The sequence below is a fragment of the Halichoerus grypus genome, chromosome 7 (genome assembly GCF_964656455.1).
Source record: "Halichoerus grypus chromosome 7, mHalGry1.hap1.1, whole genome shotgun sequence".
Classification (NCBI taxonomy): Eukaryota; Metazoa; Chordata; class Mammalia; order Carnivora; family Phocidae; genus Halichoerus; species Halichoerus grypus.
The window spans coordinates 155,494,962-155,519,452 of NC_135718.1; the positions used below are offsets into that span (position 1 = coordinate 155,494,962).

General features: G+C 58.7%; 1 protein-coding gene across 10 annotated transcripts; it reads right to left on the reverse strand.

Annotated features, from left to right (window-relative positions):
* Window positions 1-227: 227 nt before the first annotated feature.
* ATP8B2 (ATPase phospholipid transporting 8B2) lies at window positions 228-24,379 on the reverse strand. Of its 10 annotated transcripts, none has more exons than XM_078078618.1 (31): window positions 24,222-24,379; window positions 22,032-22,099; window positions 19,935-19,993; window positions 19,492-19,605; window positions 19,281-19,379; window positions 18,960-19,021; window positions 18,795-18,867; window positions 18,243-18,313; window positions 17,922-18,001; window positions 16,946-17,104; window positions 16,704-16,792; window positions 14,994-15,190; window positions 12,757-12,965; window positions 12,067-12,110; window positions 11,169-11,334; window positions 10,846-11,034; window positions 10,578-10,693; window positions 10,329-10,493; window positions 10,137-10,248; window positions 9,945-10,050; window positions 9,714-9,855; window positions 9,370-9,553; window positions 9,054-9,277; window positions 8,628-8,711; window positions 8,136-8,381; window positions 7,887-8,025; window positions 6,002-6,132; window positions 5,537-5,811; window positions 3,537-3,626; window positions 2,245-3,433; window positions 228-1,697 (listed from the first exon to the last, which is right to left on the reverse strand). In XM_078078618.1, the coding sequence occupies exons 2-29, from the start codon at window positions 22,060-22,062 to the stop codon at window positions 3,551-3,553; spliced, it is 3,642 nt and encodes a 1,213-aa protein (XP_077934744.1). In that variant the 5' UTR covers window positions 22,063-22,099; window positions 24,222-24,379; the 3' UTR covers window positions 228-1,697; window positions 2,245-3,433; window positions 3,537-3,550. The 10 variants fall into 10 exon arrangements, with proteins under 10 accessions (XP_077934744.1, XP_077934738.1, XP_077934743.1 ...); XM_078078612.1 differs by lacking the exons at window positions 22,032-22,099; window positions 24,222-24,379 and adding an exon at window positions 21,267-21,556 and having other exon boundaries at window positions 2,245-2,365; window positions 3,376-3,433; XM_078078617.1 differs by lacking the exons at window positions 22,032-22,099; window positions 24,222-24,379 and adding exons at window positions 20,719-20,854; window positions 21,267-21,556.
* Window positions 24,380-24,491: the final 112 nt, after the last annotated feature.

Consider the following 24,491-nt stretch of genomic DNA (forward strand, 5'->3'; position numbering starts at 1 on the left):
TGTATTCCAGGAGTCCCAGAAGAAGAAGAGGGAGAAAAGGGGGCAGAGAATTTATCAGAAGAACTAATAGCTGAAAACTTTTCTAATTTGAGGAAGGAAACAGATATCCAGATCCAGGAGGCACAAAGAACCTCCAACAGAAGCACATCCACACCAAGATACGTTGTAATTAAAATGGCAGAATATAGTGATAAAAAAGGAATATTAAAGACAGCAAGACAAAAGAAGATAGTCACATGGAAATTTTATTGCAATTCCCCTTTGCTGCAAAATCCAAGCTCCTGATCATTGTCCTTTTCCCAGTAATGCTAGTGTAAAACATTGTGTTGCTAGTGCCAACACTAATAAAATACATTGTATTTTATAGAAGTATCACAGTCCATCACAGCTGGGAAACTGAAGCTGGTTGCTCACCAGAAGCACTGTTTCAGACTCTGGCATTTTCTGCCCAAATCGCACTGAGCCCACTGCCCGGGTCTCTGCCTCTTCCTCTGCTGTCCTCAGGTGGCAGCCTCCTCTGTCAGTGTGCACACGAGGCCCCTCACAGTGCAGGACAGAGAGAGGGGAGGAGATGGGAAGAAAAGGGGGCAGACTGAGGGTCGGGGCGCCTGGGTGGCTCAATCGGTTAAGCGTCTGCTGTCGGCTCAGGTCATGGTCCCAGGGTCCTGGGATCGAGCCCCATGTCGGGCTCCCTGCTCAGCAGGAAGCCTGCTTCTCCCTCTCCCTCTGCCCTTCCTTACCGCTCATGCTCTCTCTCAAATAAATAACTAAAATCTTGAAGGAGGAGGAGGAGGAGGGGAAACATCTGTTAAGGTGGGGGATAGAACATACTTTAACAGGCTATTAGCCTGATCCCTTAACTTCCTCAGTACTTAAGACAAGCGTTATGTGGGCCTCCTTGTGTTACTCGCCCCAGAACCCCACACATGCCCCAGGCCCCGCCTTGAGCAGCCCCGGATGAACTGCTAGGAACCCATGATGCTGCATGTGCTTGGTATACGGACAGGAGCATTTTACTGCATAGCTTTCCAGGGCCCCTGAGCCAATATGATTAAGAGCCATCGGTTGAGGGGGGCGCCTGGGTGGCTCAGTCGGTTGAGCGTCCAACTCTTGATTTCAGCTCAGATCATGATCTTGGGGTCATGAGATCGAGCCCCAAGACAGGCTCCGGCTCTGCACAGTCCGGTTGTCCCTCTCCCTCCCCCTCTGCCCCTCCACTCGTGCACTTGCGCGCTCTCCCTCTCTCTACAGATCTAAAATAAATGCAAAAATCTTTAAAAAAAAGAGCTATCAGTCGAGAGATGGCAGAACATCTGATGGGATGAGTTGCCCCTTCTACCATACTAGTTCCAGAGACAGGGTCAGGGGCTGTCTCTTCCTGTTCTCGGGATGGGGTTGGACCTAGAGAGTGGCCATCATCAGTGGCTGAGGAGGTCTCCTGTAGTCTCCCTATGTCCTTTATGTCCTCACAGAGCAGTTTCTGCTTTTCTAGGAGTCGTCCCTTCTCCCCCAGGAACGACCCCAGCTCCAGGCCCAAGCTCCAGCTCCAGCAAACCCAGCTTGAGGGCCTGTTCCCTGCCCCAGGAGCAGCCGCTGACCCAGAGCCCCCTGCAACAATGGCCCTGCACCCAGCACTTGCCTGCACAAGGCTCCCGAGGCAGTGGGTGAGCAGGAAGAGGGGCGCCTTGGGCTTGCAGCTGCAGAACGAGAGACCGGTGTGCATGAGGGGAGTGGGGAGTAAGCTGTGGTCCTTTCCTTTCACCTGCAGCCCCCTCCTCACCACACATCACTGCTGGGCCCTGGGGGACAGAGAGAGTCTCCTTCCCAAGGTGTCTCAGAGCCCCCCAGCCATAGCAGGGTGGACAATTTCTGCAGAATCTCCAGCCCAGGAAGACCTCAGGCTGTCCTAGCCTCGGGGACTCCCATGTTCTCTGTCCAGAAACACTCATTTCTTAAGGGAAAACACCCCCATGGGGTTTTGTTGCTTTTTATACATTCTAGGCCCTGAGAGATGTCTGGGAAAGGCTCCCTTTGTCAACCCCGTGAGGCGAAGCGTACACACCCCCCCCCCCCGCCCCAGCTAGCACAGCAGCTGCCCCTACTTGAACAGAACTGGAAGCCCCCCGGAAGAGCCAGGAGGGCCAGGAGCTCGCCGTTTCTCACTGGGGTCAGGCCTTGGGCCTTCACGGGAGGCCGCTGAAGCCTCGGAGGGGGGCCCGCACGGAAGCTGAGAGCAGACCTCACCTTTTCTTTCACTGGACGCCGAGCCACCCCACCTCAGCCATCCCTGACCTTCGGATTCGGCTCACCCCACTCAGACCCCCTACACAATGTAAAACGTGGGTGTCGGCTTCCCGACTTTGTTCTGAAAACAGAGATAAGAGAGCAAATTCAGCCCCTCCCTTCAGCTCCAGAGCTCAGCTGCTAGTGCGGGGGCTCTCCCAACAGCGGTTCCTCCTACGTGGAGACCACAGGCCCCAGTCCTGGGTCTCAGTTGGGGACCCCACTCCCGCGGGCACGGAGGGGGCGAGCAGGAGCCGCCCTCCTGTCTGGCCAAACACTGGTCTCTCCCGTCCCCCTGCAGGGCCGGGGCAGGCCTGAGGATCGCGCTTTCCTTGTGGAAAGGTTTCTCTGTGTTTTGAGTCTCCTCCTCTTTAGGGGGCAGACACAGGGCGGCCGTGACCCTCGCTGGGTCACAACCCCTGGGAAACAGCAGCTCGGGACATCAAACCCTCATTCATTCCACGTTCCACATCAGGGAGGATCAAACGCATGATGTGGAGTGTGGGGACGCCAGAGCAGAGGCTGTGGGGTTTCCTCGGGGACCTGTGTCTGGTTTGGGTGACTGTGGAGAGAGGCCGCCATTCACTGGAGTGGGGGTGTGGCAAGAGGAGCAGAAGGTGAGGAAAATAATGTCCGATGTGGGGTGTGTTGAATGAGAGGAGCTGGTGAGTCCTCCAGCTGGAAGTCCAATGAATATTTGAGGACAAAGGTCGGGAGTGTGGGGGAGGGAACAGAAGTCCAATCTGAAGGTGAATGACCGTAACTCTCCCAAATCTCATGAAAACCACGGGTTTCAATGGGGCCACTGCAGGACCTTAACCAAACCAGAATAGCTCAGAGCCAAGATGGAGCCCTGGCAGAGAAGAGAGCGGAGGCCGAGCCTCCAGAGAAGGAGGTGGAAAAGGAGAAGCAGGGGTGATACCAGAGGGACTAAAAAGAAAAGAAAAGGAGGTGGAGGTGGCGGCCAAGTCGGACGCAAGTCAGGTCAGGCCTAGAAATGTCAGGTGGCCACGTGAAGGTCAAAGGTGATCCTAGTGAGGCATTTGGGTGGGGCGCCTGGGTGGCCTAGTTCTCCTTGAGAGGGAAACTGACCTTTCTCCACATCTCCCCTCCAGCTTCGCACCTGCTCGGAACTCAGAGAAGACAGTCACTGCGACAGAAAGGACTGGTTAGGTTGGAGGGGAACCAGACTGGTGCCCCCGCAATCCTGGGACGCGGGCCTCCCCTTCTCCCCTCCCTGCCGGAAAGCTCACTTTATCTGTGAATCTTAAATTCCTTGCGGTCTTGGTCTGTACTTAGGCTCCTTGATGTTCACTTCTGGGAAAAGCCAGGAAGACGTGAGGCTAGGAGGTCAGTGCCAGTGGGAAAAACAAGACGGAGGGGTAAAAAAAATGAACATGTGATATTCACCTGGTTCTTTCCCCACCCGGCTACCATGCATTCGGAACATGCAGGTGGCTTATCTGGAAGAGTAAACGGATCAAGGCCACACGAGTGCCCAGGTCTGCCCACTGCCCTGTCCAGCTGAGACTCAGTCCCAGGAGGTGTGCAGGGACCAGCCAGACTTCATTTTCTCCACCTCAACACAGACCCCACCCACTCAATTCCATTTAAAAAAGTTTGTCTTTCCATTTGCCACCAGCCTTGATTAAATATTATAAAAGAGACAAATTACACACTTCTCAGAAATTGGAATTTTATAAAAAGGCATTTTTTTCTCTTATGTCCATAAAATGATATAATTCTTGCAAGTATAGAAATGTGTCATAAATTATACAGAACGTTCCTTAATTACAGCTCAATGCAACTTGGTACTGCCTCCCTCCCTAAAAAAACGAGAGAGAACCAAAAAAATAATATATATATAACTGTATATATATATTTATATATATATTTATATAATATAGACAAATCAAATATGAAAAAAAATCATTTCCTCTTTGGTATAAAAATCAGACTCTCACCTTGAGAGACACACAGACAGACATGATGTTGGGTTTGTAAACTGTGCAGCCAAAAGGGTTTTCCCTGTCAAGCATCCCCTCCCCTGGCCCCCTGGCCCCCTGGCCCGCCTACCTGCCTCGAGGCTCCTGCACTGAGTAAGACCAGCCCCACACCAACCCTCAGCACCCCCTCCACTACCCAGACTGAACTGGTAGCAACTACCCCAGGAGAAGCCTGATTTGGGGTGTGGATGGTGGGAAGGAAGGACAGGCACAGCTCGAGGCCCCGGGGCCGGCCAGGCCCCCCCGCCCCTGCCCCTCCACAGCTCTCCTGGATGCTGGGCCTGGAGGGGCGGGACCCCTCGTGTACCAGAAGGGAGCAGTGGAGGCCAGCTTCCCCTTCAGCCCGGCCTCTGCTCCGGGGTGCGGGAGCAGGAAAATGCCAGATGATGGAGGACGGAAGACAGATGGGACTCTGCTAATGAACTCAGATCCAAATTTAAAATGAAAGAAATCTCTTTTTTTGGACGACATCTTACACCCAGCTTGAGGTCAGAGAATGACGGGACTGCACCCCAGGCTCCAGCCCAAACCCGCAGGACTTACGGACCCAGGAACTGATACGTGTGTTGGGGGAGGAAAGAGACGGGACCAAATCCTCCTCCCCCGTGCTCTGCGGACCCCTGGGGCTGGCAGGGGCCTCCCTTCCTGGCCAGCCTTGCAGCCCTCAAGGGCCCTGCGGACCACCCCATCCAGCCAGCTGGAGCACCCCTGGGGGGCCAGCCTCCTCTTCCCACAACACAGAAGTCACTCAGAGGCCCCCTCCTCCTGCCAAATAAAAAACACAAAACCAAACTGGACACAAACACAAATCAAGGAGAGACACACACGACGTGAGGGGCCCGTGGGCCCCAGCAGATCTCTGGCTTCCCAGCATGATACATTCTTGTGTAATTCAGGAACAGAGGCCCTCAGCCCCCTCTGGGGAGTGGGAGTAAAAAAATACAGAGATTCTAGTCTCCCTGTGGGCTCCAAGCAGGGCAAGGGCAGACCCAATCTCAATTTCAGTTTTTGGTTCCACATCTGACCCCTCCCTGGGGCTGGCTCCTGATGCCCCTGTCCCTGCTCCGCCCTCTGGGCCCCCGCTACCACCCCCCCACCCCGGGCTGGAGGTGCCAGCAGGATGGGGTCTGCAAGGAGGGACGCGAGGTGGGCGTGGGGGGCCTGCAGTTCCGAGAAGCTGTCCTCTCGGTGGCCGGACCGCCCCGTGCGCTCGTGGCTGGCACGGGCGCCCCAGGGTCAGCCCTCACCCCTTGAGGGGCTTGTCGGCCCCTCCGCTGGGGCTGCCGGCGCTGTCACTCTTCTTCCTGCGCAGGCTCTCAATCCAGCTGGAGCTGGAGCGGGTGGTAAAGCTGGCCAGAGCCAGGGAGCTGAGCCGCATGTTTTTGCCGGACATGATGAGCTCCCCGAACCCCTCCTGGTGCGAGAAGGCGTAGCCCGAGCGCCGGGAACTGGTGCGGCCCACCCGCCGCAGGCAGCGGTGCTGCGCCTTCTGCTTCTTCCTCACCAGCTGGGTGTAGCGCACCTGGGAAGGAGCCGCCGGCGACAGCGCTGGCATCACACCCCCGGACAAGGGCCCCGGAGCCTCCGGGACGAGGCTGCGCGGGGTTCTGCCCCAAGCAACAGTGGGCGACCGCCAGCAGCATCGACGTTCGCGCCGGAGGACTCCCTGAGCCGCCCTCCCGGTCCCCCAAAGCAGACAGCGGGCTGCTCACCGTGTCTGAGAGATCGGGCTTCAGGCTCAGCTTGAGGAACCGGAAGGCGACCACAGGCATGATGCAGACGACGGTGGTGAGGGTGATGGTCAGCCACACCGTGGGCTGGGCTAGGGTGTTCTGGGCGTTGCCTGGGGAACGAAGCCGCCGGCGGCCTTGGGAGTCACGGGCAGACGAGGAGCAGCCCTATCTGCCCCATCCCGGCCCCTGAGTCCTCCCTGTTCCCCAGAACCTCAGGCCTGTTTCTTTACCTGCTTTCCTGGGCACCTCTGCTGTCTCCTCACAGCCTCACCCCGCACCGCAACCTGCCCCGGGGTCTTCCCAGCTCAGGAAATGCCACCACCCACTCCCTAAGGCTCCATTTTCAAACCGCCTGTGGAAGGTGGCCGTGGCTCCCTGCGTCCCCCCCAAGCCCGGGTCACCGCCACAGCCTCCTACCTGGCCTCCCCATTTCCGCCTTTGCCCTCTGTGCTTTATCATCCCCAAAACCGTAACAGCCGTCCTTAAACACACAAATGGGTTCTGACACTTCCCTGCTCATAACGCTCCAATGGCTTCCTATCATATTTAGACTAAAATTCAAAGTTCTGCAGCGCCTGGGTGGCTCAGTCTGCCTTCGGCTCGGGTCATGATCCCGGGGTCCTGGGATCGAGCCCCGCATCGAGCTCCCTCCCTCTCCCACTCCCCCTGCTGTGTTCCTCTCTCGCTGTGTCTCTCTGTCAAATAAATAAATAAAATCTTTTAAAAAAATTTAAAAATAAAAAAAAATAAAACTCAAAGTTCTAACTCTAAACTAGAACATAAAGATCTGGATCCATTCCTACCCCCCACATCCAGCCAGGCCCTACCCTCCAGCCTTGCTTACTCCACACACCCCTCCTCTGCTGCGGCCCCTCCCCCACACACCCCTCCTCTGCTGCGGCCCCTCCCCCACACACCCCTCCTCTGCTGTGGGAACTTCCAGGCAAGCCCCCCTAGGGCCCCTCTGGAGGTTCCTCTTCCAGGCTCACTCCTCCCCTTTACTCAGATTTCTCTGTGCCAACGTCCTCTCTTCAAGGGGTCTTCCCTGACTACCCTGTCCCTCTCCACCCTGCTTGATGTTTTTTGTAAGACCTCCTAATTCTAGACATTTCACCTGCTACCCTGTAAACTGCCTGTCTCTCTCACTGAAATACGAGACCCAGGAGAGCCCAGTACTGCATCCCCAGCACCCAGGACAGCGGGTGACCTACGGAAGGTGCCGACCGAACGCCCACTGAGTGGATGAACGAACAGATCGAAATCAAATGCACCCCTGCACCTGCCTTCACTTTGCGCCTCCCAAGCAGCCCGTCTGCCTCTGCCACCCATGCCCCTGCCCCCCCACCCCCACCCCCGCCCGTCTGAATGCCTTGCACTCAGTCACTGCAGTGGCTCCTCACTGGCCATCAGACTTCTCTTTCTAAAGTGATCCTTTGATGCCATTCCCCTCTTTCTCAAAAAAAAAAAAAAAAGACTCCCAGTGAAATAAATCAAGACCTGAGAGCCTGGCGTTGACACCTTCAATGTCCTCCCTTTCCAGCCTCTCATCCCCCCCATCTACACTTCCAGCTCCCAGGTACGGAGTCAGCCCCGCAGCAGCCTGCCCTTGGACTGTCCCCGACCACCCCCGACCAGTCATCTGCTGATCATGAGCAGGTCGGCCACCACTTGATGCTGACCCCACAGCCTGGCAGGCTCTTCCTCACATTCATGGATACGGAAGCCCTGTGAGGGCCGGCCCGGGTCAGAGACACCCCGACGCGCCCACGGCCCCTCTCCGAGCACCTGGAACGCCGCACAAACACTCCCGTGGTGCTCGTGAGCCACCTGCCCTGTTGGTAGGGAAGCCGCCGCAGAGACTCACCCACAAACCGGAACTGGTTTGGAAACATGTCGAAGAGCCCATTGCTGTGCATGGCAAACAGGATGGCGAAGTAGACAGCCAGGCTGCCCCAGATGAAGAAGTGGTTGATAGCCGTCCAGTAGCCGGTGTCCAGCCCGATCTGAGAAAGGCGGTGGTGAGAGACAGAAAGGGCGGCCCCCCACCCCGCCCCGTCCTGCCCAGGGCAGCCGCCTGGACACAGGGGACGGCGGGGCCGGGTCGGCCTCACACCTGCACGCTGACCACGATGACCAGGGAAGTCGCCACGGTGACCGCGAAGGACTGGTAGTCGGCCAGCTGGGCGCCGTCGTCCCGCGTGGCCTCAGCAAACACGCCGTATGGGATGAAGAACATGAGCACGGACGTGTAGATGCCCTGGGCAATGCAGATGAAGAACTCCCGCTTGTTGAAGAGGAGGTTCAGCTGGCCTGGCTCATACAGCTTGGGGTACTCCATGCTCCGCTGCTCCGGGACGTCCTGCGGGGGCCAGGGGGTCCAGGGGCCTCAGGACAGCCAAGGGCAGAGCCCATCCCGGCCTCCTCCTTTCCAAATTCTTTGACGGCCAGATCCTGCCTCAAGCCCCCCACCCAGGAAAGTCACAGAGCAGTGGCCGCCGAGCGGGAGCACGGCCTTCCCAGGCACCACGGGCAGCACACACACTGCCGCCCACGTGCTTCCTTCGCAGCACGGCCTCTCCCCAGCCCCGACCCCTGCGCCCCTTACCTGGTCGAAGACCCCCATGGCGAGGACTGGGAGGGACGTGTACACGATGTTGTAAAGGGTGATAAAATACTGATCGTAGACGGTCTGCGAAGAGATCACAGCAAGACAGGAGGAAACACTACAAATTGGGCAGAGACTGCTGAGTGGCGTGTGGAGCCCGCCTCTACTCCTTCAACAAGTGTGTGTTTGTTCTCATTTTGTTTTTTTAAGTAGGCTCTATACCCAACGTGGGGCTCGAACTCACGACCCCAAGACCGAGAGTCACAGGCCGCACGGTCTCAGCTGGCTAGGAGCCCCTCAACCAGTGTTTTTTTTCACGCACGAACCTGACAACAGCTGGGCCCTGGGGGCTGACCGACAGGCAGGCCAGAAGATCTCTGCCCTTATGGGGCGCACACAGGAAGCGGTGGGCCGCGGGCGCCCTACCTGGGCGGAGAAGCCGCAGAAGAAGCCAAACCAGAAGTGGACCATGGTGAAGGCGAAGTTCTTGTAGAAGAAATAGCAGAGGAACTTGCACATGCGCAGATACGACCAGCGCCCGTGCACCAGCAGGAGGCGCTGCAGGAACTTGAACTGGGAGAAGGCGTAGTCGGAGGCCAGCACCGCCTGGATGCCCTCCTGGCCGCTGATGCCCACGCCGATGTGAGCCGCTACAGGGACGGGTGTGACGAGGGGAAGCAGAGTCGCACGCTCAGAACCGCAGCGGGGTGGGGCCGGCCCCCCGCCCCACACCCACACTCACTCTTGATCATGCTGACGTCGTTGGCTCCGTCCCCGATGGCGAGGGTCACGGCTTTCTTGTGCTTCTTAACCAGCTCCACCACCTGGGCCTTCTGCAAAGGGGTCACCCGGCAGCAGATGACAGCTTTGCAGGCACAGGCCGTCTCCAGGAACTCCAGCTCCATGTCCGCCTCCAGCGCATGGGCCTGGAACACAGAACCTGAGAGCCCCATCTCCCCCGGGGCGGACCCAGGAGTCACGCCTCCCAGGCCCCGAGGGCCGCAGCTGCGCTGAGGTCAGGGGAGGGAGAACAAGGCAAGACAGACCGGCCACGTGCAGAGAAGGGGTCTCTGTGAAGACGCTCACCAGGCTGTGCCCATTGATGACCAGGGCGTACTCCCCGGCAACAGCCTCCAGGACAGAAGTGAGTTTGGCAGAACGCTTCTCCGGGCAGGTGAAGCCGTTTCCCACAGCGTGGGGCGAGTCCAACATCTTCTCCCGGGCTTTCCTGGGAAGGCAGGAATGCACCCGTGGGCTCCGGGACAGGAGCAGGGTCTACACGTGCAGGACATCTGCCTGTCTTGGGCCTCCATCTACCTGAGCTCCTCCCGCACTTCGAGGACGGTGTGGCCGGTGACAATGAACACCTCTGTCATGTCGTCCGTCAGCATCTTGCAAGAATAGCCGATGTTCACGGCCGTCTCTACCAACACAGAGACCGATGAGCTCAGCACACTCTCCAGCCTGAGGTCTAGGCTCACGCAAGGGCGGCATCTAGATGCTTCTCACCTTGCTTATCTCCGGTCAGCACCCAAATCTTGATGTTGGCCAGCGTCAGGAGGGCAATGGTCTCTGGGACCCCCTGCTGGAGCTTGTCCTCAATGGCTGTTGCGCCCAGCAGCTGGAAATACCACAGGGTTCCAGACGGGAGAGTCCTGGGCACGAGCCCCCCCAGCCCCCTCGGCCCACCTGCAGCCATACCACCATGTCGCTCTCCACCTCCTCGTACACGCTGGCCAGCCTGTCCTCCCGGCTGTCCCGGGCCAGGCTGGCTTGGAGCCGTCTCTGGGCCCACTCCCCATAGTACTCTTCGTCCAGATCCTTGTAGGCCAGAACCAGGGTCCTCAGCCCCTCCCCGGCGTATTCCTGGGGACAGAGCCAAGGTCAGCCTCCGCCCTCCCCGCCATGACACTGAGTTCAGAACCACAGGGCCGCTGTCCGCACACCTACATTCAGGTGGTCGGTGGTGGTGCTGAGCAGCCCCCGGGTGCAGGGGTGAAGCCTCTCCAGCAGGATCGTGTCGGCCCCTTTGCAGTACAGTCGGATCCGCCCTTCTGGATTTCGCACTGGGGTCAGGCCAAGGGAAGAAAGTCCCAGGAAGACTCAGGCAGGCCAAGACCCCCAACCTACCACATCAGCAAGAGCCACCCAGCACCCCCACCCACCACAGGCCCTGACGCGGCCCTGAGTGCCCCCGGCAGCCCAGGCCTGGCCTCACCGATGACGGACATCCGCTTGCGGATGTTATTGAAGTCCAGGATGGCCAGCAGCTGGTAGGTGACGGCTGTGCCCATCTCGTGGACAGTGATGGTTTTGGGGGTGCGAGAGCGGAATACAAAACCGAAGTTCCTGGCCGCGGTGACCAGGGCCCCCTCATCCGGGGACTGGGCTTTGTAGTACAGCTCCCCTGGGAGGGGACGAAGAGCACACGTGGCGTAAGCGGCCACCCAAGGCCCCGGGACGGCCCCGCCTGGCCACACCACAGAGCAGGCTGGAGGGCGGCCGTCGGGCGGGGAGAGCGCAAGCCGGCCCCAGGCTCACCTTCGTTCTTCTCTTCTGACATGACAGTATGACACAGAGAAAGGAGACGGAAGAACTCGTGCGTGTGGGGGTCCCCCATCTTGACAGCCTCCAGGAGGGTGGGGTCCCAAAATAAGAACTTGTTGTCGGCCAGAGGGTTGAAGGAGAAGTCGACAGGCTCTGGGCTCTAGAGCAGAGAGGGCAACAAGCAGAGGGAGGTGGGCCAGAGCACAGAGGGCAACAAGCAGAGGGAGGTGGGCCAGAGCACAGAGAGGGCAACAAGCAGAGGGAGGTGGGCCAGAGCACAGAGAGGGCAACAAGCAGAGGGAGGTGGGCCAGAGCACAGAGAGGGCAACAAGCAGAGGGAGGTGGGCCAGAGCACAGAGAGGGCAACAAGCAGAGGGAGGTGGGCCAGAGCACAGAGAGGGCAACAAGCAGAGGGAGGTGGGCCAGAGCACAGAGGGCAACAAGCAGAGGGAGGTGGGCCAGAGCACAGAGAGGGCAACAAGCAGAGGGAGGTGGGCCAGAGCACAGAGAGGGCAACAAGCAGAGGGAGGTGGGCCAGAGCACAGAGGGCAACAAGCAGAGGGAGGTGGGCCAGAGCACAGAGAGGGCAACAAGCAGAGGGAGGTGGGCCAGAGCACAGAGAGGGCAACAAGCAGAGGGAGGTGGCAGGCTGCACCCCAGGAGGGCGGCCCCACCTTGCTGTTTCCTGCCTTCCAGAGGACAGCCCAAGACCCTGTCCGCTGCAGACCCCACATTCTCCTTCCCGCTCCCAATTCTTCCTGAACACACCCCTTTCTCCAATCAGCCTCCACCTCGTGACCAAAGAGCACCTCCCTCCTCACCATACCCGCCGTTACTGGGCGAGCGCCCTACACTTAGTGGGCACAGAGTAACTACGGAGGCCGGGCCTTACCTCTCCCAATTCGGCTTTGTGTCCCAGGACATCGAGCACGTCCCCTAATGCAGCCGGGACAGAAGGCGAAGCAGCGTCAGAAGAGCGGCGGCGAAAAGCCTCCAGCACAGAATCCCCACAGGCATCTGGAACCCTCAACCCCAGCCACTTAGCCGAGGTCACAGGTCGCACGGCTGACTCGAGGCACCCTGGGTCCTCAGAACCCCAGGACCGAAAGTCGTGGCCCCCACTGCTCCGTGTCCCTGTCCCTAGCTCGCCCCACCCGCTCTCCTGCCTTTCACCCTGTAGGCCTAACAACGGACAAACCCCACACACGAGCCACAGGCCCAAGTTAGTACCAAAAACAGTGAGGCCCCACACACCCTATCGCAGGCTACCCCGTGGCTCGGCCGCGAGGCCACATGGAGACCACGGTCCCGTTCCAGAGACGCACAAGTGCCCTGAACGCAACATGGGGAGCGTCTCGCACTCCGCCGCCCCTTCTAACAGCCGCAGAGCGCCCCCTGCCTGGGGCTGAGGCCAGGGCGAGGCCGGCAGCAGAGAGCAGGAGAGGCACTCGGCGTCTGCGCCTGACCTGGGGCACAAGGCGGATGCTCTCCCGGCCCCACAAGCCCGAGCAGGAAAGAAGCAAACCCCAAATGTCAAGACGACGGCGGCTGGGAGCCCGGGGTCGTCGTGGTGCGGCCCTACCGTAGCTGCGGCCGCTGATGGAGCACTTGTTGAAGACCATGATGTTCTGCGTGAGGGTGCCCGTCTTGTCAGAGAAGACGTACTCCACCTGGCCCAGCTCCTCGTTCAGGGTGGTAGTGCGCGCCTCCGCGGGCGTCCGCTTCTTCATGCAGAACATCTTCTTGTCCCAGTTGATGAAGTAGCTGTGGCCCAGGCGGATGACCTCCACGCTGCACAGGGGACAGGAGGTAAGGCTCGGGCAGGGAGCCGAGGACGGGCCCCACCCACACGGGCCTTCGCTGCAGGCCCCCCGCCTGGGGGGAGACAGGACGCACGGAGCGGACACCTGGGCACGGAACCTGGGTGGGACGGGCAAGGAGTGGCTGAAAGTGGAGCCGGCCACTGTGGCCGGCCAGGAGCTCCCTGACCCCGACCCTCTGATGCTCTCCAGACAAGAAGGTGCAAAGGGCCTGGGCAGGTGGGACGGACAGCACAGGCAGAGAGGAAAGGACTACAGACAAGGCACTCGACCAGCTCTTACCTCAGGACTAATAACACAGAAACCATGCAGAGAAAACAAGAGAGAGTGTGTGAGGGGAGGAAGAGAAGAGAGACCGAGGGCGCTGGCCCTTCGCCGCCCACCGCAAGCACGGTCCTTCCGCCCAGCTCAGGGCCCTGCTATGGCCTTGCGCGTCCAGGGAGCGAGGCAGCCGGAACTCGCCTCCCCGCGGGAAACCATGCCAGAGACAGGGCGCCTTCCACAGCCGGGGCCCTCCCCGTCCTCTGGCCTGCCCGGCGCGCCCTTTGGGATGTGGACCGTCAGCACCCCAGGAAGGAGGCCGAGCCCTGGGGTGCCTCTGGAACCCTGCATGCGGCCCGAGCAAGACTGGGTCAGGACCCACTTTGCACGCAGCTGGCTCAAGGGGTCTTCTCAGCCTTCTCCCCACTGGGCTGCTCCCGCCCCCCATCACTCTCTGGAGCCTGATCAGACTTAGCAAGAAGCTTTCTTGGCAGCTACCGTGGGCGCTGGGTGAGCAGGGACAAAAGTCGGGCAGCAAGCCCGAAGATGGGGACGAGGTAGACGGCAGACAGGAAGGCATTTCAGTAGGAATGAAGGAGCAGTGACGGCCGGGACGCAGGCTCCCACCCGACGTCCGATCCTCCAATCGAGCATCTCGTGTCGACCCAGTATCGACACATCCCCACGAAGAAGGTGGGACAGGACTGTTCCCATGTCCCATGTGGAAACCGGGCCCCCTGAGTCCCCTGTCAGTGTTCTAGAGAAGCCCAAACTGTCCACCTCGGCACAGAAACGCTCCGTGTGGTCAGTGCCATCAGCAGCAGGACTCAGCGGAGACCTGAGGCGCACCTGGGGAGTGTGTGTGTGAACGAAACGCAGCCCTTGGGAAGAGTCCTTCAACACGTCTCAGGTCTGCTACCTCGAGTTTCGTTCTTCCGGCTGCTCTCTCTGCTCGTTCTCACCGGCCCGTCCCCATTCACAAGCTCTGTACCTCAAACAGCCTACGTGTCTCCTCGATCCTACTCACGCCGTCACCACGGCCAGCCGGCACCTCCTGACGCGTTCCTGGGACTTTTTTCAACGGGACTAACGTTGACGACTTCTGTTGTCAGGAACCAGGTCAGCTGGGACCCAGTCACGCCCTGTCCTGCTGCCAAATGGTGACCACTCCGAGGGCGCCCCCTCCAGGCCTCTGTCTCCCCTCCCCCAGGCTCCAGCCCCCTCTGCAGAGATGTCCTCCCTGATTAACCACCCAGGCAGCGGCGTCCCAGGGGGCCGTGGGGTCTGCGGTCTCGCACTGCTTGCATCTCTCCTCCCCTCCCAGCCCGCTGCTTCCGAAGGCCGACCCCAGCTTGCACCCTGCGTCCCCTTGTGCTCCACACTCGCCTCAGTGGGACCCCCACAGCACTCGCTCCCGTTCTGTCTTAGAAGGCGTTTAGACTTCCCTCTCTACTAGCCCGCAGCTCCTGCAGGGAACGAGGTCCGTCCCTAACATGTCTTTGCAGGGGGCACGGCACAAAGTTGCCATGCGAGTGACACATGCTGAATAAATCGATACGCAGTCCAAAGCACCCGAAAACGGCGACGAAGCTTGCTCCGCACGGGTGACCAGAGAACAAGATGCTCGAGGCACAAGAAGGAGCTCCAGGTTCCTTCCCAAAGGTTTCATCTTCACAGAAAGGTTTGCCAAGGGACCAGCTGAGCTCCCCGGGCGACCCTGGGCAGAGTGAATGCGTACCTGACGTACAGTGATATGGGCACGACGGTGTTGAGGATGATGATGTAGGACCAGAAGGAGAGGAAGCCAGAGAAGAAGGCACTGTCCACCGCCTCATCCCACGGCAGGTAGGCCTGGAAGCGCGTCCCGACCTCGTGCTCCCAGATGGCGTTGCCAATGGCCAGGATCACCCCCATGCAGACCAGGAATCCAAAAATCTGGCAAGGAATGAGGAACAGAGGCGAGGCTTCCACTTAGGAAGCCCCCAAAACCAAGTGCATCACTGAAGGTCACCACTCATACCCCAAACCCTCAAAAGCTCAGGCATCTTTAAAATGGTGGCATGCTCTCCTGAGAAGCACCCAGAACTGGTGAGAGCCTGTGGTCTGCCAACCATCATGTGGCCCTGTCTCTGAACATCTTTCTTCACTGTATGACGGGGGAGCTCAGATACCTGGAGCCCTTCCCGGACGGTCAGAGGGGGTGCGAGCAAGCTCCTCCCAACATGAGGAAGCAGCTCACTGGAAATCACCCATCTACCTGAGCTGAGCTTCCACAAGCCAACAAAAATGCCAAGTTTCTGTAATGTTCATTATCTCATACAGATTGACAAAAAAGTTTTTTTAACCTGGAAAACAGATTTCATCTTCGTAAATATAGATTACTTGAAAGTAAAAAATCTTGGGGCGCCTGGGTGGCTCAGTTGTTAAGCGTCTGCCTTGGGCTCAGCTCATGATCCCAGGGTCCTGGAATCGAGCCCCGCATCGGGCTCCCTGCTCCGCGGGAAGCCTGCTTCTCCCTCTCCCACTCCCCCTGCTTGTGTTCCCTCTCTATCTGTCAAATAAAAAAATAAAATCTTTAAAAAAAAAAAAAGAAAGTAAAAAACCTCTTAAAGATTGTAAAAGATTCTTCTAAAGATTTAAATCTTGCAGTCCTGGGGCTCCTGGGTGGCTCAGTGGTTGAGCCCTGTGCTTGTGTTCTCTCTCTCGTGCTCTCTTTCTCAAATAAATAAATAAAATAATGAATAAAATAAATCTTGCGGTCCCTGAAAAAGGATAAGAAAGTTCTGGTGGTTAAAAGAAGAAAACTGAGACAACTATGATTTCAGACATCTATTTCCGAAGGTGCCCAAGGGCCGCCAGGGGGCGATGCGAGCCTTTGCGGGAGAGACTTAACCAGTCTCCCAGGTTGAGGTCTTGACAAACCCTTTAAGGCCAGAGGCTGGCCCAACCTTGGCTGGCATGCGGGGGGTCAGCAGCAGGCCGTGGGCGGCACAAGAAGGGGAGGAGAGCCCAACAAGGAGCTCAAATTTCCAGCCAAACAAGAAAAGGATTCAGGAATTGCTAAAAACTAAAACAAACTCTTCCTTTGGGATCCTCCACTCTTAGAAGTCAGGGGAAAAGACCCCGTTCATTATCCATCTGCTGAATGGAAATTTTTCTTTTAATTCCTTCTCCATCCCCGTGAAGGCCTCCTTGTCCCCGGCAAAAGCAAACAGAAGCTGACATGCTGCACTAAGTCACCAGCATTGCTGGAATCCAGAGAAGGGCCGGTTTGCTTTAGCTCTCTTCCAGTCCTTGATTCATGCACGTTCCTAAGGTTCTTGTAAGTAACGTCTTCCAAGTCTAAATGGAGCCTGACATAAGCACTGCCTTCGACCAGGGAGGAGGTGGGAGCAAGGGGAATGGCCCAGGGGGAACAAGACGCGGGGGCTGCTGGGGGGAGCCTTACCCAGAGCACCAGTGTATTCATTAGGCGATCAATACTTGTTCTCTTGAACTTTGTCCTGCCACTGTTCTGCATCAGCTTTGTGTCAGGACCTAGAAAGGAATGGGGGCAGGTGCGGAAGCCAAGGCAGCAGCCGGCCGTACTTCCGCCTGGGGTCGCAGACTGCAGGACGTCATGGGGACAGAGGTGCTAGCCGGGGAGACTGGCACTGGGAGGCACCGGCCCCCGGCCCCCGGGAGGCTCACCTGCGAAGACCACCAGCCCGAAGCACCACTCGGTGTTGCGCAGCACACAGCCCCGCAGCAGCATGTTCTGGTTGCTCAGGGGGAACTTGCTGTCCTTCCAGTAAAGGGTCCCACTGAACCTGTCCAGCTTGTTGTTGGGAGGCTCGCAGACCACCTCACCTGAGCGGAAGACAGAAAGCTGCCACCCCAGGTACCGTCCGCAGCCTGACTACGGCTGAGGGAGGGACCTCCGCTCACTGGCCAGGGGTGAACGGAGGCGGCTTGGCGGGAGGGGTGCGCCGGCATGAGCGCAGCCCCCCTCCGGCCCAGGGACCCCACTCTGGGACTCTATTCTACAGAAATAACAGCATAGGTCACGACAGTTTACTGAAGCATTCTTTAAACAGCAAAAAACTGGAGACAACTGAACGGTCGAGGGAGCTGAGTGGGTTCTGACACAGCTCTGTGCAACATGACGCGGCTACTAAAAGGAAGGAGGCGGGTTTCTGTAACCAGTGATGCGATGAGATACCTAAAGACTTTAACAGGTAAGGAAAGGCAGGTGTGGAGATTCGGGTGCAGCAGGGTCCCACTGCTTTGTGCTCACGTCTGTATAAATGCAGAGCGTGGATGGATACACACTGAAGGACCAGTGCACCTGGCTAGCTAACAGGGCAGAACTGGGGAGCAGGAGGTTTTTTTCTTACACACTATGGTCTGTCCTTCTAACGAAAAAGCATGTATCATTATTTGGAGCCAAATAAGAATAAACTGAATTTCTCTCAACACATACAGCAAGGAAGGAGCTATTGGCCATGAAGAGCTCCTGAAATGGCCGTGAACTCAAAAGTAGGCAGAAGCCACCTTGCATTGCTGACACTCCCCCACAAAGAAAAATCCAGGAGCTGCATCCCAGCGAAAAGGAGCAGGTGCAATTTAAACCCCAAAACCCAACCCACCTCCTCTACCCACAAGCCGCTTCTCCAAAATCACTCACCATCAAACTTGGCGAGCCTACTGATGTCTCCCAACTCCGAGGTGACTGGGATTGCCTGGCGCACTTTCATGTTGGTCTCTCTGGAAGGACAGTGTTCCTAAGTCCTGGTTCCCTTCCCTTCCTCTAGAATCTACCTGGGAGCACCTGACCTTGGGGCATCACCCCCCTCCACATTACTGAGTGCATAATACTTCCACATACCCAAAGCCTTTCTGATCCCTAAAAATATTCCAAAAGGTACAACTCCTAGACCTAGGAATCTCTTCCAGAAAACAAGCTTTTTACCCTTAAGGAGGCAGAAGATATGGGCATCCGACTTACCCGTCAAGTTCTGCTGTCTCTATGTAACAGAGGCCGTGGGGCTCACTGCTGGAAAGGAGGAGGAGATCCGCCTAGAGAGAAAGCCTAGTGAGGAGCCCAGAGACTCAACCCTCCACTCGTGATGCACTCTTTGCTGACCCCTGCTTCCCGTAAGCATTCTTGGTTTGCTTAGTCCCAAGCGTGAATGGCAAGAGAGAAGCCAGCCCCTGTGTATTAACATGACACAGAAGCTCCCCACTCCGGGAGCTTGGGGGGGCATAGTCGGTTAAGCGTCCGACCCTTGATTTCGGCTCAGGTCATGATCTCAGGGTTGTGAGATTGAGCCCTGCTGGGTGTGGAGTCTGCGGAGGACTCTCCCTCTGCCCGCCCCATTCACACACGAGGGCACACGTGCACTGTCTCTCTCTCTCTCAAAAAAAAAGAAGCTCCCCACTCAAGAAAGTTCAACCCGTGCGTGATTACGAGGCTGTGGGAAATCAGGAAAGACTCATTTCTATCTGCCAAAAAAGAGTGAAGAGACCCGTAGCCCCAGAGGGCCACCTTGTCCCTTACCGCCACAAACTGATTGTTTTCCAGCTTGATAATATCGCCAACACAGACATTCATCCACTGCTCTTGCTGGAGGCTGTGGGAAGGGGGAGAAGAGGCTGGTCAAGCGAGAGAAGTTCCCAGGGGACCCCTCCTCCTAAAGGCCCTCAGTCTCCACCGGGCGCTCACCTCCCATTGATCAGCACTTGGGACTGCCGGTTATTCACCTGGTTATCGCTCTTGTGGCGGAACTGAAAAGAACTAAGAGAAGTAAGATGGCTTCCCCACTCCCAGGGACTGAGACAGTCAGTGGGGTGTAGAGCATGCTGGGTCCCACCTGGAGTGCACCTGTCCACAGACATACTCTCTCCCTGGCTCTGCCCCCTGCCCTTGGCCAAGGAGCCACAGGTCTAGGGGCCAGGTGAGGGATACCACGGTCCCCAAGGACCTGTGCCGGGCAGAGTGGGGGTGAGGAAGAAGTGCAGGAATGGAAGAATAGAAGCGACTCACATAGTCATCAGTAGCATCTTTAACAGCTGTGATGGCGAGGACCAGAACCAAAGGCACGATGGTGGTGAACCAGGAAAGGGAGGACACCTGTGGGATCAACTGCAAGGGAAGAGGGCGTGGCTCTGAGGCCCCGGGCCAGGCCCTCCCACCCAACCTCTCTCTTCCTTGACTCGGCTTGTGAGTTGCAAAGGGTCTACTGCAGGGCACTCACCTGCAGAATGAGAAGGAACAGGAAGTAGGTATTGGCGACCTCCTGGAACTGCTCAAAGAGGTTGACAGGCAGGAAGGTGAGAATATTGTACTTGGAGGTCTTGATGCAATTACTCTACGACAGTGGAAGAGAAGATCACCAGACAGCCTCTAACCCCAACCCAGAACCAGGCGGAGGCTGTCTCCTCCATCGACACTTCCCAAACCTCTGCCCCTAAAAGCCAGCAACCTCAGGTGTGGGAGGGGGAAGGGGTAAAGAGAAGGGAGTCTCATGGGGCCCATGTGTCCTGGGGCACTGCCAGGTGAAGGCATGAAAAAATCAGCACAGCCACAGATGGAAAGTGGCCAGGGGGCTGCCTTCCCTCCCCTGGCCCCAACCTCAAGGGGGCCGCTGCCCTTTGGCACTCAGGAGGAGGGAGCAGGCCGGCCTGCCAAGTCACTTACCGCGTACTGGAATTTCTCATTGTATTCTCGGTCGTTGGCTCGAGCCCTCCTTTCTTCTTCTGCAACAGAACGATGATGCCGCAGTCAGGAGGAGCAAATGGAGGCCTGGCCCAACACCTTGTCAGGCCTACCCATTTTGTGGGGTTTCCACTGAGGGCCCTTGGCTCCTTGCAGAGTACACAGTTTTAAGGAGCTGGTGCCACACCTGGGGTGTCACTCGGTTCCACCCTCTGGTCTGTCTCGCACCAGCCTGGCCATTCGGTTCTGCAGGCATTCATTCACAGGACAAGACCAACAATGTCAAGGTCTTCTGCTAGGGGCACTCAGATCCCCTCCCCGCATCTTTAATTAACACCTCAGCCATTATGGCCTCAGGAATCGCTGGAGGAAAAGCAGCTGTGGACAAAAAGCTTCCTTCCCCAGGGAGCCCCTGCAGATCCAGCCAGGGCACTGCCCTCCTCCTAACCTGGGGGTGGGGTGGGTGGCAAGCCCGAGGGTCACCGTGCTCTGCGGCAGCATCCCAGCCCCACAGCCCCACGTGTGGCACCCCCACAGGAGCCTCTGCTTGTCACATGCCACCCGCAGAGCCTTCTGACTGGCCCACGATGACATCACCTTATTTCAAAGCTCATCTTCAAGTCAGAGAAGGGGGGGTCAGGGATGTGGGTCATGCAGACCAAGACGGCGATGAAGGAGGCAGGAATGGGATGTACTTTAAAGGGCTGTTGTCTCTAACTGTAACCCTTCTTGTGCCGTCCGCACACCTTGCCCTTAAACAACACACCTGTCACTAACTGAGTGACACCTATCCTGAACATCCGCTCATCTGGGACTGCAGGTACCACGTTCATGTCCCAGAACACGGGGCTGTCCTGTCAAGGGCTCTCCAGCCCACCTCTGGGGGTCACAAGGGCCACAGGCTGAAAAGGGGGGTTCCTTGGTGAGGCAGAGAACAAAATGCGTTGAACCAGTGCTGGAGCCAAATGCAACATGCCAGGCCCCTCCCCTCACCTCCAAAGACCCCTGCAGAGCACACTGCAGTAACCAAACCTCGGAACACAGCACCCTCTGCCTACTCAGAGGGCTCCTTCCCTGCGTGGGCGCTTTACTCCCAGAAACTTCCCCAGTGGGGACCCCTCGCTCTGAGCCCCCTGCGGCGTCTCCAAAGACCATGCAAGGGAGAGGCAGGGGCCAGACCCTTTGGAGCCAGGATCCCTGGGTCTGGAAAGGAGCGGACCAGGGAAGGCTGCGGAAGGCTGCGGACAACCAAATGTGAGGGTGGGAGGGGAAAGCAGGGGCTCGGGAGAGCGGCCAGGCGCTGCCTCCCGTTACCTGTGCCCCATGAGGGCTTCTTTCTGCTCCAGGAGGGGGGCGCCCCGGCCCGGGCCCACTTCTCGGGCATCTCCTTGGGGACCGTCATGATCCCGGTTTGAGCGGGGGAGGGCGGGCTGTCTGTCGGTCTGTCCTTGGCCTCAGCGGCGCCGATGCGGCGGCCCCCCGGGCAGGCACACCACGAGCCGCGGCCGCTCGGAGGGGAGCCCCGGCCGTCGGGCGCGCGCCCCACCTGCAGCCCCGGCCATCCCCGCGGCCGCCGCCCCCAGGCCCGGCCGCCCGCGCGCCCAGTGGCCCGAGCGCGGCGCGCGCCCCGGCTCCGCCCCCCGCCCGCCCCCCGCCCGCAGGGCAGCTCCTGCCAGCGCCGCGTAGGCGAAGCCGCGGAGCCCCGCCCCCGGGGGGGGAACCGCCAGTGTTGTCCGGGCAACCGCTTTCATCCCGCCCCCGCCCGCAGGAAAACCAGGAGGGCGGGGCGGATGGAGAAATGAGAGAAGGTGGGAACACAGCGCCCCAGGCCCGAGACTAAGCGCTCAGGTGCCCCAAGTCGAAAGGGGCAGGTACTCAGCACCCCGGGGAGGAGAGCCCAGCTCAGGCATCCAGGGGAAGAATTCGCTTTCCTAGGCTCCCCCCAGGATGGGCAGGGGTTGTGATGACCCTCCTCCAGATTCACTGGCAGTGTCCCTCCTCCCTTTGCTCCCTGAGCCATAGTAACACCCAATCTTGATGATCCCAGGGATTCCAATCCCCCTGCCGCCCCGGTCTTACCTGGGGGGCGCTTTTTTGCACACAGTGCCATCTCACCCAGCAAGGTGCCAGCAATCCCATGGGAGACCCTGCAGGAAGGTGACATATGCAGGAGGTCAGAAAGCCAAGGGTAACCCTTCATTCCCCTCTTCAGACTCTTCCTGAAGGTTCTCGTCCCCAGGTCTGACCTTCCCCACGGCCTCCCCCCTATGCCTCAGCCTTGGATGGGTGTGTGTGTGTCAGGACTAGCAGTTTACAGAAGCTGAGACCTACAGGTCAAGGAAGGGGACAGAGAGAAGTGGCCAGGCAGGAGGGGTACAGATCCCAGGGAACCTGTCCCCGGGGCAATGGATGCCCCCATGTGCCCTTCTGATGGCAATGAGTGGTGCCTGTGTTTACTGGAAAGCAGAGTTTCCACCAAAGGGTGGGGTTGAGGGAACCTGAGCCAGGAAACACCTGGCAGAACCTCAGGAAACAAAGTGGGCAGGCTCCACCCTTCCCAAAATGCTTATAATCCCCCCATCCTCCCACTACTGGGCCTTCCATTCTCACCTCCTGCAGGGGAGCTCACACTAGAGGCATGGCCTGCATTTCCTGAACACAGTCCCCAAACCACTTCCTCTCAGTCTGGGTCAGCTGAGGGGCCATGCCCACCGTGGTGGGGAGTCGCCCTCTCTCCCCACCCCACACTCCACAAGCCCAGCCCGGTCAGGATGGCAATAGATGTAGGCTCAAGGAGTATCAATCAGACAGGCCTTTGCTTTCCTTCCATCTTCCCGTGTCCCTTTCACCAAAAAGCCAAAAGGCCTGCCTCATCCCTATTGCCAGCCAGGTCCCAGGTCCTCTTGTCACACCTCCTCTTTCTCTGTCTGGGTGGAAAGCCTTCCCCCTCATCAGTGCCCCTGACTTGGGCCCCTTAGGCACAGCGTGCCAGCCTGTCGGCCCAAAAAGATCCTGACTGCCTGTCTGCCCAACCTCTGTAATTACAGACTCTGGCCACAGCCCGTCACCCACACCAGTCGTCCCTTCACTAACTCAGACTCCCTTTCTGAACCCCAGATCAGGCACGAAGCCAGAAGTCCTTTTCCTCGCCGACCCTCCCCAACACTGATCGCCAGGGGTGCCTGGCTGGCTCAGGAGGAAAAACCTCATCCACCGTTTTAGAGATGCCAAGCCCTCCTCCCGTGGCCCTGGCCAGGGTCTCCACCCAGTCTAGAGTATGAGTCATGACAGGGTGGGGTGTGGAGGAAGAGGTTAAAGGAGAGGATGGAAGGGTGGGCATCCCAAATTCCATAGCCAGCCCCACCCTCCTAAAAGGAGGCAATCAAGAAACCATCAGCCTGAAGATCTGGGTTTGAATGCTATGAAAGAATTAATGAAGGAACCACACACACTTTTAGGAGTCAGGAGTCTGGACACCGAGCAGGAAAGTTGTTTCACCTCTAAGACCCTGGGGAGAATGAAAGCTGACTTGGTCCCAGACCTCATCCCCTCTGGGGGGCCCTAATAGGGAGGGAACAAGAGTGGGAGACGGGGAAACAGGGAACCCCTCTCACTTCTCCCCAGTCTCACACAGCTTGGGTTTTCTGAACCATCAGGCACACCAGCCACGTGGCCCTGCCCATCACCCTGCCCCAGCCCCCTCTGCAGCCACATTTGGGATAAAAATAGCCAGCTCTGGGTAGAAGGCAATGCTCCATGTACGAAAACGGCTCCTCCTCTCGGCCCGGCCCCTGCTCCCTTCCAGACCAAACCCGGGAAGACGGACCCCTTCTTTCAGAGAAGGTTGGCAGGGGCATTTGTGGGCAGGTCAGGGGAACAGAAGGAAATGGAATCCTAGACCCCAGCTCACCTACCACCAGCACCCCTGGCCACCTTACATCGCCAAGGACAGATGCCAGGACTCCCTCCCCAACTCTGAATCCCCAAAGCTACTACCCCTCCTCGCGCCCCTGCTTCTGCTCACGCACAGAGACCTCCGCCTTAAGAGAAAAAGCCTACCAGCCCCGAACTCCCTTCTCCAGGCGCCCAAACCCTCGGGCCAGGGTCACTGCCCTCACCCCACAACTCTCGGGGCGGCCCTCCCCTCCTCGCTGCTCCACGCCCCCTCCTTCAGCACCCCATCCTCCCCGGCGCGGACAGCCTCTGGACCCCCATCCTCAGGCACCCGCACCCTCGTCCGTGCGAGCACGCGCGCCCGCCCCGCCTCACCTCAGCGCGCGGCGCCCGGCGCCCGCCCCGGCCGCCCCGTCCTGCCCATGCCGGGGGCTGCGGCGGGGGGCGCTCGGCTCGGCTCCCCGCGGGCTCTCGCCCCCAGCTGCAGCCCCGCTCCCCCGGGGCTCGGCCCGCTACTTTGTGTCAGTTTCGGCCGCGGCGGGGCGGAAGTGACGGAGGCGGCGGCAGAGGCGGGGGGCGGGAGGGGGTTTTGGGGAGGGGGAGGGAGGGGGAGGGGAGGCGGGAGCCGCCATCTTTGTGCGGGGC